Genomic DNA, 16,637 nt, shown 5'->3' with positions numbered 1-16,637 from the left:
CCCCAGGGGAAGAGATCACCCCTAGTCAAGACCACTATGCTAAAAGATTCCAAACATGTGATGGTTCCATATCTTCCACTGCTTGGAATTATGCACAGCAAACACCTTCCTGATTGACCAGATATGTCTACTTTGGATTAGATATTTTGGATTCAAGTAGGTCTAGTGTTTCACAGAGACAGGGCACAGGTTTTCAAAGAAGGTGGAATAAACTCAGTCACCAGCACCTGAGCAATCACTAATGATGTCCAGTTGCAGTAGAGCTGGGCTCTGCCTTCACCTAGGGGGCTGCTGAGTTATTAATATGTAAAAAACTGAAAATTAGGTAAAAAGCTACTTTTTACCTAATCTAAAGTTGGTTGTGAGAGGACAATAGGAATGAACTCTACTGTTCGGTTAAATTCAGTTAAAGGGCAATTTGTTTCCATGAGTCATGAGTTCCTTCTTATTGTGGGTCAAAGAATAGATAATCTGGGCTTCCCTGGTGGCGCAGTGGTTGAGAGTCCGCCTGCCGATGCAGGGGACACGGGTTCGTGCCCCGGTCTGGGAAGATCCCACATGCCGCAGAGCGGCTGGGCCCGTGAGCCATGGCCACTGAGCCTGTGCTTCCGGAGCCTGTGCTCCACAACGGGAGAGGCCACAACAGTGAGAGGCCCGCGTACCGAAAAAAAAAAAAAAAGAACAGATAACCTCTCCACATACAAACAGTGTTCATCCTGGTGAAAGAGGTAGGAAAATGTTTTTTTTTTTTTTTCCAGTACAAAAAGGCTGTTAATTGGCCTTCAAAGGAGACTCTCCTTTTAGGTGGTTTAAAACTCCAGATACGCTCTAACTTTTTCCACAAGGTCAAAATTACCAGGTGGGCCAAACTGATTTTGGACATCTTTAGGACAAAAATGGAAAAGTCTTTAACTAATTCAGATGGCTGCTAGAGTATCTCACCTGGAAATGCTGAAATCACATCAAATGGCTGAATTTGCATCTCACACTCTACACAAATGCTAATGCTGGGCAGGTAGTAAGGCAGAGAGGTTCCAAATCCAAGCTCCAAAGTCAGAATATCCATGTTTGAATTAGGCCCACACATGTATTTGCTATGAAGCAAGTGACTGAATATATCTGAGCCTCAAACTCCTCATCTGTTAGGTGAGGATAATAATAATACAGATCTCACAGTGATGCAATAAGTATAAAATGAGATAATATATATAACTAGCACTTCACACAGTGCTTGGCATATAGCAAACACTTATTAAATGGTGGCAATTATCCTTATTTTATTTAAATGTTACTTACGAAATCTAACAATGGACTATTTTACTTGTTATTATAACCCACAGATGATAATTTTAGAGGTTGATGGGATATTACAGATGCTCTATGTGCTCATTTTGCAGATGAGAAAACTGAGGTATAGAAGTGAGATATGATAATCCTAGATTTATGCAGAACAGGCTCTAATACTCAGATCTTTAGAATCTATGTGCAGTGCTGATGTAGTACAAAGAGGAAGAGCTTTGGACTCAGAATATCTGGGTTTGCCACCTCAATTTACAGAATTCAGTTTTATCATCTGCAAAATGGGTGTCAAAGTAGCTAACCTGAAAATGTTATAGCAAATGAGATAGAATGTATGAAAGCACTTTGTAAACTGTAGAATTCCACACAACGCAACGCAAACATAGACCCTCATAAGCCTCAACATGACACTCACAATCCTTTTCGGTAGTTTTTCACGGCACAGGGAATAGCTCAGGCTCCAACCAGTGTGGCCATTTACTCTCTGCCCTGCTTCAGTGCTGATCACGCCAAAAGCAGCACCTTGGATAGCAGCCAGAGAGGCTTCCTTCAGGCACCTACAACGCTCCATGCACTTTTTTACTGGCTGCAAGCTACTTCTACCTTGCGGTCTGACCCTCACAGGGAAACACAAAACTCCACTCCACCTTCATCTTTGTATACTGTAAGTTCAGAAGATGGGTGTCCACATGGGATCTGGGCATTCTTTGACCTTCACTATTGGACCTGCATACATTGATTGACAGCCTGCTACATTCTCTAGGAAGTGAAAATTGGCATTTTCACTTGGTCTGCCTACAAGTGAACTGTATATATTTTAGGACTTAGAAATATTCAAGTGAATAAATTCATGCTGAAACATACAGCATACCTCCTTGTGAACTTTGTGTAGTTTGGCAATGCCAGGGTCAGAATATGCATTTCAAAACCTCAACAACAAAACTATAAAATGTCAATGTTAATTTCGGGTGAGATAGGGAAGGTGAAGAAGGACATAAGGATAACACTGGAGATAATTGTACATCTATTTTAAAAGGGAATAAAAGCCACGAATTTGCCATTTTACCAATTCACAAAGAGAGCATCCCTAAAGGACACAGGAAACAAGACAGGATCAGTAAAAACTTTAGAACTTACAAGTGCTTTCAAAGTGACCTCATCATATAAACGATTCTACTACGAGTCATTAATTTAGTGATAGACATTACTTTGTGCCTTTATTATAAACCATTATTTGAAGATGGATTTCTTTCATAAGATAAATGTAGAACTGAGAGGGTTTGCTAAAAATGATGGACCTACTATAAATGTATAAACCCATCTTACGCCAACCCATTTTATTTGCTTCTTAACCATAATTTCAAAATTATTAAACATGGGTTGCTTATTATGAATGACTTGGTAAGGTACCAGGCCCCTAACTAGATGCCACTAAAAAAAGCAATCTGACTCATGATTCTGTTTACATACTGCTTAATTAGTTGTTTTGTTTTCAATGCAAACATGTTTTAAGTGTCCCTAAATACCTGACTCAAATTCATTCCTAATACACGGTATTTTTGTCCATTGCTAGGGTTTTTTTTTAAAAGTGCACGTTTGAACAGAGACTTCAGGAATACACAAAGCTTGGGGTTCGCTAAGGTGGAGGTTGCGGCATAGATGGGGGGGTAGAGAAGGTCACAGACATCGCAAAACACAAGCCAATACACACACAACTTCTTACCTTTTGGGCTCTGGATTTGCCTGGGTTTTGGGATTTTTTCTTTTTTTGGATTCCTTTCTGGTATCTTTTTTAGCCTCTGGTTCAGATGGGGAGGGAGTTTTGCTCCCTTCAGGGTCTGTATTTGGTGTCAGCCCACTAAGGTACACATGCATTTGTTGACTTTGGAGAAGGGGTGGTCGCATGGGGCATGCAGAGAGTGTGGCCAGCCATGGGAGAATCAAGACCACACATACATGCACAAACAAAAGAAAGAAAAAGAAGGATGCATCAAAGAGCAAGAGCAAATGCATTCAAACTAAAATAATAAGCAAAAAAAAAAAAAAAGATGCAAACTTGCATAAGGAAAATCAGAACTGAAAATAAGAAATCCAAAACTGTTTCCATGACAAGATGTATAAACCTAACTGTGAATCAAGTGGCAGTCTTACAATATGAAATCCAGACAATGTGTATCATAATTCATGATGATGTTTACCAGGGAGTTTACAAAAACACTTCATTATTTTATAACACTTCCTTATTCAGTAACATATGTAGAATACAGTGTGACAACCCAGAGAATATAATGCAACTTCTCTCTCTCTCTTTAAAGAATTCAGTCCAAGAGGCTGTAACAGATAGTCATCAAAGTGTATATTTATAAAAAAGCTGAATTATGCAGAGACAGTCCCCAGGTATCAGAGTTTTCATGAATATCTTTTATGCAAATGAAAGGTCATGTGCTGGGCTAGCAAACCTTATAACAATGGGAGGTGATGAAAACCTTGTTGCCTGTTAAATATTCAAACCTACAATGCTATTGTTATCCAGCTCTAAATGTTGAAGTTGCATCTCATAAAATCTACCAGTGCTAGAGAGAGGAAAAGCACAGAACTAACCCCACAGACACTTCAGAGTTGTATAGCTTGCAAAGGTGAAGATGACTGATCCAGTTCTGATTTAAAAGAAAATGCAGTCAATTCTGGATGCTCCCACATATGAATTTCCGCAGAGCAGCAACTTGTTCATCACAGGCTGGGTTTCTGAAGATACCTAGTTTTCCTTGGGTGTGCCTTCCCTGGCTATTGGTTGAGGTGTCCGGGGTAATGTAGGCTTGTCTTTATAGTAATGTGAGGCTACATACACTGGGATAGTAAACTGGCTGTGGCAGTGTGGAAGCTTATTCCACGTCCTCAGAGCCAAATGGTAATGTTCTTAAATTATTTGCTGCCTTGCATTATTTACAACACGGAACTTTTCCTCCAGGAGCTGGGCAATGTCTAAAGAAAGAAAGTACTTAGTATGGAGTTAGAACTGATGTTCTGGTCTTGCCTATAAAACCTATAAACTGAGGGCGTTGATTACACTGTGATCTCTGAAGTTCTTCCCAGCTCTGTGGTTAAACTCTAAGTGTCATGATTATCTGTGCCTTCCAGCTTCGCCTAGCTTGTTTCAGCTCTTGCTTTGCCTATGCAGAGCATTTGTTTATGCTGCTCCTTTTGCCCGGAACCACTCAACTCCTACTTCAGCACTCAGCCCAAGCATCGATTCCCCGGGGAGGTTCTTCCTGCCATCCTGCCACCCCATCTGAGTTGTGTTCCTTTATTAACGACTACCATGGAGTTTTATTCCTTCTTCTCAGAGAACCAATCTCTATATAACTCTGCCCTCATTTGGTGTCTGGTTTTTGCTCACCATGCACGCTGAAGGTATAGCAGAGTACCTGTTCCTCAACAAGTAATCATTAAATATTTATGGAACGAATGATTCCAACAACAAAGGCAAATACTTATTTAGCCCTTGCCACGTCCCAGGCATTGTGCTGAACCCTTTATATCCACTTGCATCCTCTTGACAACCCCACGAGGACACCATCATCCCTGCTTTACAGATGAGAAAACAGTGGCAGAGAGGGTTTAATTACCATCCAGGGTCATGGAAAGCAAATGGAGCAGCCATGATTTGAGCCTACATGGTTCTAATTTCAGAGACCACTCTAGAAGTCCTGTTTGCCATTTCTGTTAAGTCTCTTGAAAGGAGAAGAAATTCAGACCTGTGTGTTTTTTGTGTTTGTGTGGCTGGTGTGTGTGTCTGTGTGTGTGCGTGCACGCCCACTGGTCTGTACTACTGAGGGAATGGGGATGGATAGAGTTAGAGATGACCCTAAAAGCAGGACCAGTCATAAACCATGGCCAGTGCCTTAAAAAATATTTTTAAATACCGCTGGACATGTGCTTACCTGTTCCCATGGACGTGGGATGCACAGAAGGCAAAGCTATAGTGAAGGAGGGTGGGGTCAATCATGGCGCCATTTTCTGCCCGTTCAAGCAAATCTCTGAGGTAACAGAGATGTCGGTGACACCCTCGGACTCCATTTCGGGCGCAATACTCGTCTAGTACAAACACCTGGCCAGGACTGAACCAGCCCTGTTTGGAGAATAAAGGAGAGACTTTCTTTTAAATATAGTTTGGGTTTTTCTGGGGGAGAGCTGCTAGAGTTGGGGATGACTGGAGAAGGGGGTTAAAAATAGCCACAGAGCTAACACTTCCTGATTGCTCATTAAGTGCCAGCCGCTGTGCCCAACGCCGTGTGTGCTATCTGGTTTAGTCCTCATAACAGCCCTATCAGGTAGGTGCTGCTATCCCTGTTTGATGGTCGGGAAATTTGAGCTCAGGGAGGACATGGAGTTTCCCTAGCATTCTGCAGCTAGTAAGTGATGGCATCTGGATTAGCAGAGGGCATGGTTCCAGAAAGAGAGGCTCACCCACTGCTTTAACCCTGAAGCGTCCACCTTAAAAGAGTGTTGGAGTGTGGGTAGGGCAAAGTCTTGGTTACTGATAAGAGGAAATAATAACATTAGTGCCTTAACTGGGTACAGTGCTTTACCCTTGACAAAGAACTTTCAGTTGAGCCCCATAACAACCTTGAGAAGCAGACAGAGCAGGTTTACCCCCATTTCATAGATGAGGAAATGGAAATAAGAGCTCACAAATAACACAAAACAGGCAGGACTCAAACCCAGCTCTGTCTTTTTTCTTTTTAATATTACAGAATATACCTATTAACATGGAAATATGGTCACAATGCAAGAAATTATTGTAAAATAGTATGTAGAGTATGATACTATTGGATTATTTCACTTTTTTTTAACATCTTTATTGGAGTATAATTGCTTTACAATGGTGTGTTAGTTTCTGCTGTATAACAAAGTGAATCAGCTATATGTATACATATATCTCCATATCCCCTCCCTCTTGCAAACCCAGCTCTGTCTTACTCCAAGTCTTCTGGGTGGTTTTTTTTTTTTTTTTTAACACTCTGGAGCATTAATAAATACTAGGATTGGTCTACATACATGCTAGGACTTCATAAATCCTTTCACTTTGGAAGAAAAAAGTTTTTTAGATTTTAAAATGAAGATAATAACAGAACTTTCCAAAGAGAACAACATGACTAAGTTTTCAAGTTGTGAATCATACAGGATTCAATTAAACTGAGAGGAGCTTCCTGTGCCCTGGCTGAGCGTTTTGCTTTATTTTTTCCCTGGCGGTTATTTGTTTTCTTATCATGTATTTGCTTGCTGCAGGACCACACAAAACTCTGCTCTGAAAGAGAACCCGGATGGAATCTCCAATCCAGAGCAGATGGGTAGGCCTGACGGGGTAGAAACTGCTGCCTCTATCATGCACTTAAGAGCTGATCAGACAGGCCCAGCGACTTGCCACTCAAAGCCACCCTTGGGACAAGCCTGAAATCCAATCACTTCTTTCAGTTTGGGTACCTTTCTGAAGCAAGAAAGAAACCAACTGAGGTGGTACATTGTAAGCCGAGAATTTAGGATTGTCTTAAATATAAATTTAATTTTACTTTGAGGGTCTTCTCTGAGTCATCTTTTGAATATGGCTCTGTCTTGGGAGAGAAAAGGCAAAAGGAGAAAGTGACCAGGTGGCAGGTAAAGGCCAAGGAATTGCAGCGAGGGAGGCCCCTGCCAACACTCTCCTCTGGTATTAGTGATCCGGGGAAACTTCTATAGACAACATGCAGCTCAGCAATGCATCCAACGAAAGACGGCATCTTTCCTATTTCAAATGATAAGTTACTGCAGAGGGCGGGAGAGTAGTCGAGGCAGTGGGCTGCCCCTATAGGCAACTTCTTTGCCACTCCATCTGCTACCCCAAATGCTAAATCTTAGAAACAACACTGCTGTGAAAGATTAAAATATATTTTCTACGACTCAGATGACACCAAGTCTTTTGTAGATGCCAAAATAGCTGCTTTGAAAAGAGTTGAAGAAATATCAATTAGGAACTCAGTCGAAGACACAGAAAAATTTATGTATTCCTGCTGGTCGGTCTCCAAAACTAACTGAAAAAAAAGATTGTAATAATGAGAAAATGGAATATATAGAGGCAGGAGATAAGGTCTTTTTAATGGCTGTTATTTTCTGAAATTTGGGGATGATGATTAATAGATACAGGTACACAAACGGGAAAGGAAATTGTTTTATGATATTCATAATTAATTTTGGATTTTTAGGGCTATATATGATTCACAGGGAGCAAGCTTCAGAATTTCATTTCTGGTTTAATTTTTTTTAGAGGGCACTCACTCCTTAGTGATGAATTTCTTAGTGAAAAAGAAAATCGTTTTAAGAAATTAGGATTTGAAAAAAGTCTTGAAAATAAGACTCCTCAAAAAATTCCTCAAGAGACTAGGAATTGTACATAAAAAGAAATTATTTAAGTTCAGAGGCATATTCTTACAAGTTTCACGAATGCAATTTATAATTACATGAATAATTACATAATCGTAGGAAATACATTTGAGAAAAACTGCCTTGCAATGCAAGGTAAGCTTTTTTTTTTTTTTTTTTTTTAAAGTCAAAATGATGCATTCCTTTCCAATTTGGCAAAGTTCAGACTTCTGATGAAGTAATTCTAAACCTGAGATAATCAATGAATCTTTTGTGAGACGAAGATTGATAAATTATTCCACATAATCCCGCTTCTGTTTTTTAGACTATTTTATCTACCATTTTTAATATTTTGGCTTCTGGCACAGAACAAGAAAAGGAATTTAAAACAAGAAAATTAGTCAGGACAGATTTAGGGTAGAGCCATACCATTTAGACAAAAAACCCAGATTTTCACTATACTTATGTTAATATCAATAATATGTTAACCTTAGTTAATTATATAATATTTAATAACATACAGATATATTAACCTTAGTATGTGGAGTCAGGGATGAGGCTTTTCCTCTGTGTGAAGCCATTTCATCCTTTCCCCTCACCTTTCCCATCTATAATGTGGGATTAATAGCCTTTATCTTTAAGAAATTAAGTGACAATTTCTGGTTTGCAGAAGGAAATAAATTGGGTCTCTTTTAGGCTTTTGAATTTGATGGTATAATCTCAAATCTATCTTCATAAATCTAATAAACACGTAATAGCGGTCCCTTAAATTTAAATGGATTTAAATCTAGGCTTAAAATAGGATTTCAAGAAATGTTCATGCTCTCGCTGGACAGCGGGACTTCTAAACGTCTAAAGCACCACAAGAAAATTCCCCCAAAGGGTGAAAAATGCTTCGAATACTATGTAGAAAGAAGAAAGCCACTCAAACAAACAAACCCAAACCCATTTACCTTATGAAAAGGGAAGCGAACTTGATTTACAAATCATTTTGATCTTTAAAAAAATACATAAAAAGGACCCATTCATTTCTGAGACAGGAGCACAGGGTCTCACTATGTGGGGTGGGGTGCGAGGGGAATCTTAATGTCTAAGAAACCGAGGCAATTTTTACAAGTTCTCCATAAGCAGGTGCCAAACTCAATTACCCTCTTGAGAATATTTCTCATGTAGCAGCTGAAAAGGGGGAAGCTCAGATAGGGAGGCTGGGGAATTGGATCGTCTCTACTGATAACTTCCTCCCGCTCTGTCTTCTTTCTTTGGTAACTAAAACTATCTCAACACAGGAAATCAAGAACACATTTATAATTGTTAAAGGGGCTCCACAACGGAGAAAAGAGCTTCTGACATAAAGGTAGAAAAATATTTTATTTTTTGAAATGTTATCCCATTTCAATTGCTGTAGACCAAAGAATATACTTGCCAGGCAAGAATAGGAATCATTAAGTCTGTGATCCAAAGTAAGACGTTGCACCATCTCAAAGAGGGAAGCGTGGTCAAAGTTACAGGGGTTGGAAGAGATAAATTCATCCATGCCATGTTTTTGAGCTCTATCTGCGTCTGTTCATTTATACATGTAGAGAGAGACACAATTTAGAGAAACACATCACATTTTCTTTGACATTTCAAATACACAGGAATTCACTAGGCATTACAAACGCTAGCTGTTTCCCCGTTGCCTCCCACCAACATCCCCAAGATATTCTTTTTTATACCTCCCATTGTCAACTTGCATCACTTACTGGTGAGTTTATTGCATTTCGGCAAAAATATATTGGCATCAACATGTTTATCAAATGATCACAACTCCAGTGCATTTATGTTGTTCTTGAAAAACTAAGCACACGACCGTAACTTCGCCTGCATTTCACCAAACACTGAAAGCAGATCGGATCTTTGCTTATAAAAGCCTATTTAGCTTTTAGGTTTTTAATAGATTCTGCCATTCCAGTGGTTATATCTAGAGCAATTTCTCTACAATTATTGGGATTATCTGGAAAAAAGGGTTATGCTGATTTTCAGCCAAGTGACAATATTTTTATCCTCCCCTTCCAAATCCCCGTGGCCGATTTGGTTGCGCAAAGGGTTTGGGTCCCCATCTTCCAAAATTAAAACAAAATAATAACAAAAGATTTTCATTGAAACCTGGAGAATAAGTTCAACGGGAATTTAGTTTGTGATAGCCAAGGACATTGCCTTATAGTGTGCTTACTCAGTTAGCGAAGCTTATGAAAGACAAACAAATTTTCTCAGCAAGAGCTATGATCTGCCATTTATTGTGAATTAATAGTCTCAATGTATTCACACTTTTCCTTACAGGGTGAAGGCTGTAGGCAAAACCTCCTAAGGGCTAACTAATTAATCTCAATATGTGTAACTAAAATAGTCTATATTCAATCGGCAAAATAACTCAGAGAATCCGACTCGAGTGAGACCAAGCAAATCCCAAAGAGGAAGGAATGAAGGTCCTAGACATTAAAGGAATCGGCTCACTCTGTCTCATATTTACTCACTGTCCTGAAATGCTGTGAAGAAAAAGAATCTTAAATCAAGCAAGAGTTTATTCATCCCCTTGCGTGCAACATTCTACTGGAATACGGGCACCTGCCAGGGACCAGGGATGCTGTCAGGACATGGGAAAACGGATTTCTGACTTGAGAGGGTATTTGAATAATATTTTCAAAAGTGGCCTTCATCCCAGGCAGTTTTTTTTCCCTCCCTGCTTGGGGGATGGCTGAAAATGGGGATTATAGTTGCAGTGTGATATTAAGATGATGATTTTTCCTCACATTATTAATTTTGTGTATCCTTCCAACCTAAATGCATGGTATGTCAGATGTATGCCCTCTTTTTGTTGGGTTTTAAATCTTCAGTCATCTTTCATAGAAGCAGCAAGTGGTCAGTGTTTGAACAGGATGTGTTGTTTATGCCCAAGACACACAGAAGCAACGGTTACCAGAAGGCAAGTTGAAGAATGTCTGTTTTAATAGCCAAATCGCTCTACTAATAGGATAAAACACAAAATTCTGGAAGGGATATCACATGAGCAGGAATTATATTAGACAATCTGAAAGAATCCTCTTTGCTGGGTTAATTGCCTCAGATTTGTCTTCAGGAAAGTGCTTTCAATTTGAGTTTAGGTGCTTTACCTAGGAGGATTCTTTTGTTTGGTAATTTGGTCTCCAAGCTATATTTCTCCTTTGACTCAGGATGGCTAGAAAGAGAGGTGGCCAGGAAGTTGGTACCGGGGAGAAAGCTAGCTGCTTCTGGGATATGTGTGTATGTGTATTGTGTGTGTGTGTGTGTGTGTGTGTGTGTGTGTGTGTGAGTAAGGGTGTGTGTGTGTGTCTCTGGCTCAAAGCAAGTGTCTTAAACCTGCTCCAACTTTAGCTGTCCCCCTGCAGGATGGCACTCCTGTAATCCAGGTGATACTGCTCCGTCCCTCAGGACCATTCTGCCCTCTCGCCCCCATCCTGTCAGTCCCCGGAGAAACTAACAGTGGGGTACACCCATTGCTTGTCCTGTTCCATCCTCATAAAAAGCTTCACTCGCTCTGTGCCTCCCAATTCTAGCAGATAGATGAGGCAATTTGGCTCGCATCAGCTTCTTGCTCTCAGGTTTCCCAAAAGAGGCTGTAGGCTGACAAACCGGTCGGGCCCTTTACTTGGCCAGTTTGCCTCTGCTATTTTAGTGTTCTTCAATTATGATGGTGCAAACAGTCATTTAGCCAGGGAGAAGGGGGCTCTTTTGTAGCTGTTAAAAATATGCCCCACGTTTGAAGTCTCTTCCTCTATTTGCTGAACCTCTTGAAAACTCTGTGATGAACTATTTTGCATGGCTGCCCACTCAGGAAATGGATCTGGAAAGAGAGCTTGCCTCCTCCGTGGAGACCTGGATACAGACCTACCCCCTCCCACCTCCCCCATCCATCATCACAAGACGGCTTCACCCCGCTAATTCTTGGCTTGGACTTCATCTAAAGAACAATTTCATTCTTACTCACATTTTAAAGCAGGTTTTAAAATATGCTTAAAATCCGCCTGTTTTCCTTTTCCGAAAGTAACCCTATCAACATAAAAATTCCTTTTTCCCTTCTTCCTTCTTTCCTCTCTGTCAGTTCACATGGGGGTGACCGAGCCTGGGACTGATTTAGGAGGTCTGGGTGCTCCTGTGAGCTCCGCTTTTAAATAGGTGTGGGATACTGGCTGAAGTGTTGATCTGTCTGAGTCTCAGTTTCCTCGTGTGTAAAATGAGCCAAACTTTTAGCTCCCTTTCTGCTGCCACTGTCATTTAATCATCCTTAAGGTCCCTTTACACCTTCCATGGGATGGAGCTTAATGCAGTGGGAATTTCCAGCAAGTAAAACGAGCAGCCCTTGGATTTTGCTTACACAAAATCATCATTTACTGAGAATTAGGTTCATTATCTTAATGGTTCCAACAACTCAAGAGTGCTTAACAGGGTGGCTGGCTCCCAGGAAATTTCTGAGAGTTTCACTGAGCTTATTACATTCAGACAAAAAAAAAAAAAAAAAGAGAGGAGCAGTAGGCCAGGAATGCTTTTTTAAGGTGTCCAAGGAAGGGCTGTGATTTTGATGCTCCATCCAAGCAGGGATTTTGAAATGTTTATTCTCTGCTGTGTTCCCAGCACCTAGAACAGTACCTGGCACACAGCAGGCACTCGAAACATATGCGTTAAAATAATGAATTTATCTCACTGAGATAAATAAATGTGCTCTCTAAACAAATATTTTCTACTTCTTGATTTTAGGAAATGTTGATACACTAAATTCAACAGGAATAGTTTATTTGAGCTAGGATAGCAGGTGATTCAGTGGGTGGGCTTAGAGGGTCACGAAGACTGAATTTGAGGCCAGCTCTGCCGTTACAGGGTATGCAATGTGAGGAAGTTGATGAGTGTTTCTGAGTCTTATTTTCCTCATTTGTAAGTTGAGAATGGTGTTTGAGTCTACCCTCAGAGAGGATTGTTGACAGGATCTGATAAGCAGAACCTGCAAAGCACCTATGTGCCTGGCATATACTAAGTGCTCAAAAACCTTAGCCATGAGTGAACGGGCAGGCTTCTTGGTGCTCCCAAAGCCAGTTTGTTTAATATTCTTAGGGAGCCAAGGCTGTCACTATATTGATCACTATTAACCTATATTATTAGTTATAGGTTGCTTCTTAAACCATATTGTTTCTAGGAAGCTGGGAGTCCTTCCCAAGCTCTCTGCTTTATGCTTCTCCTCTGCCCCTGTATAACCAGTTCCTATTCTCTGCCTCTGTTTTTTGCTGGGTGATGTTCCAATTTCTCTGTGGTCAGAACACACACTTAAATCCCCTGGTAGATAAAATGTTCCTTGAGGGTAAGCTTCTGATCTGTTACTTCCCCTGGCAGCTCCCAGAGGAGCCAGGTCCTTAGAAGGTGTTTATTAACTGACTTACTCTGACATTTGCATCCCAGGAAACTTCCCATCGACTTTATTAAGGAGTCACACACATGGGGATTCAGATGGCATCTTGCAAATCCCAAAGTGGGAACATGTGTTCTTAGGGGGAAAAAAATCTTATAAAAGGAAACAGAATTCTAGGTGCAGGTGTCTTTGGATACCATTCAGATTGTCTGCCTGTGTCTCCATACATGTCTAGGACCATATGCATTACATATGTTATCTATTTTAAAATAAAACACTGCAGTGGTCCAGCTGTTCCAAATTCTGTTTCAAAGAACTTGTGGGTGCTTCTCAAGCAACACCACCTAGTCATCCTTGCACGGTCCCAGTCTGTTCTTCTACAGTGCTGAACATTAAAAACTAAATGCTCCTTGCAATCGCATTTTGCCCTGTGCAAACAATTGGAATTGGTTGATGAGAGAAAAAGAAAACTCCAATGTTGACATTAGCAAGGGGAAAACAGCCCAGAGCAAAAGGATGGAAAAGTCAATTCCTGGATTCAGGACACACTGGGATCAATTCCCTTGCCAATGTTTGGCATGTGTCAAGGGAATGCAAATGAATTTAAATACTAGGCTGAGCAAAATAGAATTAGGAGGGTAAAGTAGAAGCTTAAAACTCTAATGATGTTTGGATTATCTCTTGCTTTGGGAGACACATACCAATGTTCTTTTTCATTAATATATGTATTTTTTTTTATTACTTAAGAAATCAAGGATCGACTGCATTTTAAGAAGTTACTTCAATCTTTACCTTTTTCAGACCTGGCTGAAGAGTTGCTCAGTCCTGCTTAGTTTGTAAGGGCTTCAAATATATTGAAAATGGGCTATGTAATTTCATAGGCTCTGGAGCTAGGGCATAATTCAACACATCTTCCAAACAATGCTTCTTGTTTCACTTCTGGGCTGTAATTGCATAAAGATTTTGGAGTTCTTTACAGCATGGGCATAGGAGACTGACTTCAGACTAAACTTAGATGAATAAAGCTGATATTGGTACCTAAACTACATTTATAAACTTAAAAGAACTATCAATGGGTATCCATGACACAGAAGCAGGCTGATGGACATGCAGACTTAGGGAAGGCAAGTATGCTTTCAAGAGGAAACTAATTAAAATTTTTACCCCAAGTTTGCTCAGAAACAATTTTGGTTTGGCATTTAAGGAATGTGGAAAATAATGGTTCCTAAAGTGATACGATTATGTGAATTTTATACTCTCATTTAATCTACTTAAATTTCAAGTGATGTTCCTAATTGACCATCCTATCGTTTATTTTGTCTGTGATGTCTGGGTTCATTTCATGTTTGATATTCTTTTTCTTTTTCTCCTTCACAATGGGAAAGAATATATCATATTTTTTCACAATCTCGTCTTAATAGCAAGCATATTTGTGTGATCTTTTTTCTGATAGAAAGAAATTTAGATAAGTTTGCAATAAGGTCTACCAAATGGAATTTTCTTGAGTGGGAGGGGAATAATATAGCTTTCCAATTTTCATTTTGTTGAGATTTTTCTATTATCCCAACAGCTCGGGGAATGCATGCAAAAGGTCAAATCTTTTTATTTTGTAGTATTACCTGTTAGAACTTGTTATAGGCTAGGGGAAAAATTCTGCTGTGGAAAATAACTATGATTGTGTTGTTAACAAGTTGTCTGAGGGAGGCTCCCTCCTCTAATGAATCCCTTTTATAATAAACTAGGGGTAGCTGCTTTATCACTGAAATTTAGAGCACAGTTATGGCTGTTGTTATCCCTGATGGATGCTAGAGGCAAGAGAATAGCTCATGTAACTCTAAAGTCACTGTGAACTCGAACTGCAAATTAAAAGGTGACTTTGTATCTTTCCTATATGGAAAATGTGTGCTTGTCATATCTGCTTGACAGTACAAGAGTGAATGTATGGTTTGGACAATAACGAACCATGACAGTAGTCAACCTCATCAGAAGACATGAAATAAAGAAATGACAATGATTGATGGCAGCTGACTGTTTACGGATTTTTCTAGAAGAGTTTTTCTTGGCATGGTCAAGTAACCAGGGGATGTTGTGCCCTGCCTGAGCTCTGCACAGCAAGCAAAAGACGGGTCCTCCCCTGCCTGCTGCCCTTGAGAAACAACTTAATTCTTTCATGGTGCCTTTGACTCAATCAAGCTAACTTGCATGGCCAAGAGAGGATGGCTTCTTCCGAAGCTATCAAGGTCCACATTGCATTTTGCAGAAATCTCTGGCAATACACCCAAGGGGATAAACATGTGATATTTATTTCAATGTTCATTTTTATAATTCTTCATAAGACAAATGCTTTGAGTAAAAATCGTAACAGAATTTTTTGTCAATGATCTCAAAACAAATAAATGATTTGTAATGTTCCCTGCTGTAGTTACTACATTTTCAATTAATTTATACAGTACTTGATAATATTTTTATGTCCCTGCAATAAGAGCAAACACAAATTTTCTATAGTTGACTCATTAATAAGGTATCTTCCTATAAATCACTATAGGTCATGAAAATACTCAGCTGATTAGTGAATAATATGTTATATGTGTTTGAAGCAGTTAACAATGAAGTGACCCTTCATTTAAGAAGATCTATTGACATCCTAACAGGGTATTTGGAAAATTTTGGCCCTGATTGTGAGAGACTATTCTTTTAAAAAGTCATTTACTTTAGAGTGAGAAGGAAAGTGATACACAGTGTGGTTTGGGGTCACGCAAATTAATATTGAATTCATTCTCTGATGTTGCATTCCTGCAATGTAGCAACTGCAAGTTGACAATACAAGAAGATGCAGCAAAAATCTTCTGAGACAAAACTACAGAAGGAATTAAGGCAAACAACTATTTGGGAGTCTACTAGGATAGCAATGCATTGTTGTGCAAATACATGTAAATTCACGAGAACAAAATTCATTCAGTCATCTATTCATCCATCCTTTCTTTTAATCTTTAAAAAAAGTAGAGCAAAATCCTAAAAGCCCACAAAGTTCACATTCTATGGTAAGCTTTTAAAAATGCCTCATCGGACATGGAAAGGAAAGGAAAGTTAAATTATCTGCTTGAAGTGGTAAAAAAAAAAAAAAAAATCTGTCTGCTAGCCAGGGGTACATTTATGCAAAAGAAAAGAAAAAAGAAAGAAAGGAGGGATAGAAAGCAAATTAAAGAAAAAAACGAAAAGAAGAAAGGACTATTATTAAATGGTCAGGAGAAATGATGTGACCTACAACTTCTAAGTTCACATTCAAAATACTCAAGTACATATTTGCCTGCTCTCTTGACCCATTTTTCTAGCTCCCTCTAATGTCTAGTTTTCTCTCAACACATTTTTGGTGGACAGCTTTTTCCTCTATGAATAAAGGAACTGTGTACTCTTTTATTAATAACTCAACTAGTGAAGAGAACGATGTTTCTATGTTTTAAAGTTTCTTTTTTTCTCTTACAGGTGTATTTTTAGAAAAATGAATACAAATACAAATGATGTCCAAAAA

General features: G+C 39.4%; 1 protein-coding gene across 11 annotated transcripts in view; it reads right to left on the bottom strand.

Annotated features, from left to right (window-relative positions):
• Window positions 1-16,637, bottom strand: part of CADPS (calcium dependent secretion activator) — a 478,170-nt gene that overhangs the window by 137,846 nt on the left and 323,687 nt on the right. For 10 of the 11 annotated variants that reach the window (XM_081245095.1, XM_081245093.1, XM_081245090.1 and 7 more), the window contains 2 exons: window positions 9,119-9,255; window positions 5,241-5,428 (listed from right to left, as the gene is read on the bottom strand). In XM_081245095.1, the coding sequence (XP_081101221.1) occupies window positions 5,241-5,428; window positions 9,119-9,255 (325 nt within the window). The remainder of the gene's footprint in view (window positions 1-5,240; window positions 5,429-9,118; window positions 9,256-16,637) is intronic. The other variant, XM_081245088.1, reaches the window with a different exon arrangement.

This window comes from Mesoplodon bidens (assembly GCF_964165515.1).
Source record: "Mesoplodon bidens genome assembly, chromosome: 10".
Classification (NCBI taxonomy): domain Eukaryota; kingdom Metazoa; phylum Chordata; class Mammalia; order Artiodactyla; family Ziphiidae; genus Mesoplodon; species Mesoplodon bidens.
Note: the sequence above shows the minus strand (reverse complement) of the source record. Positions and strands in the feature narration are given on the sequence as shown.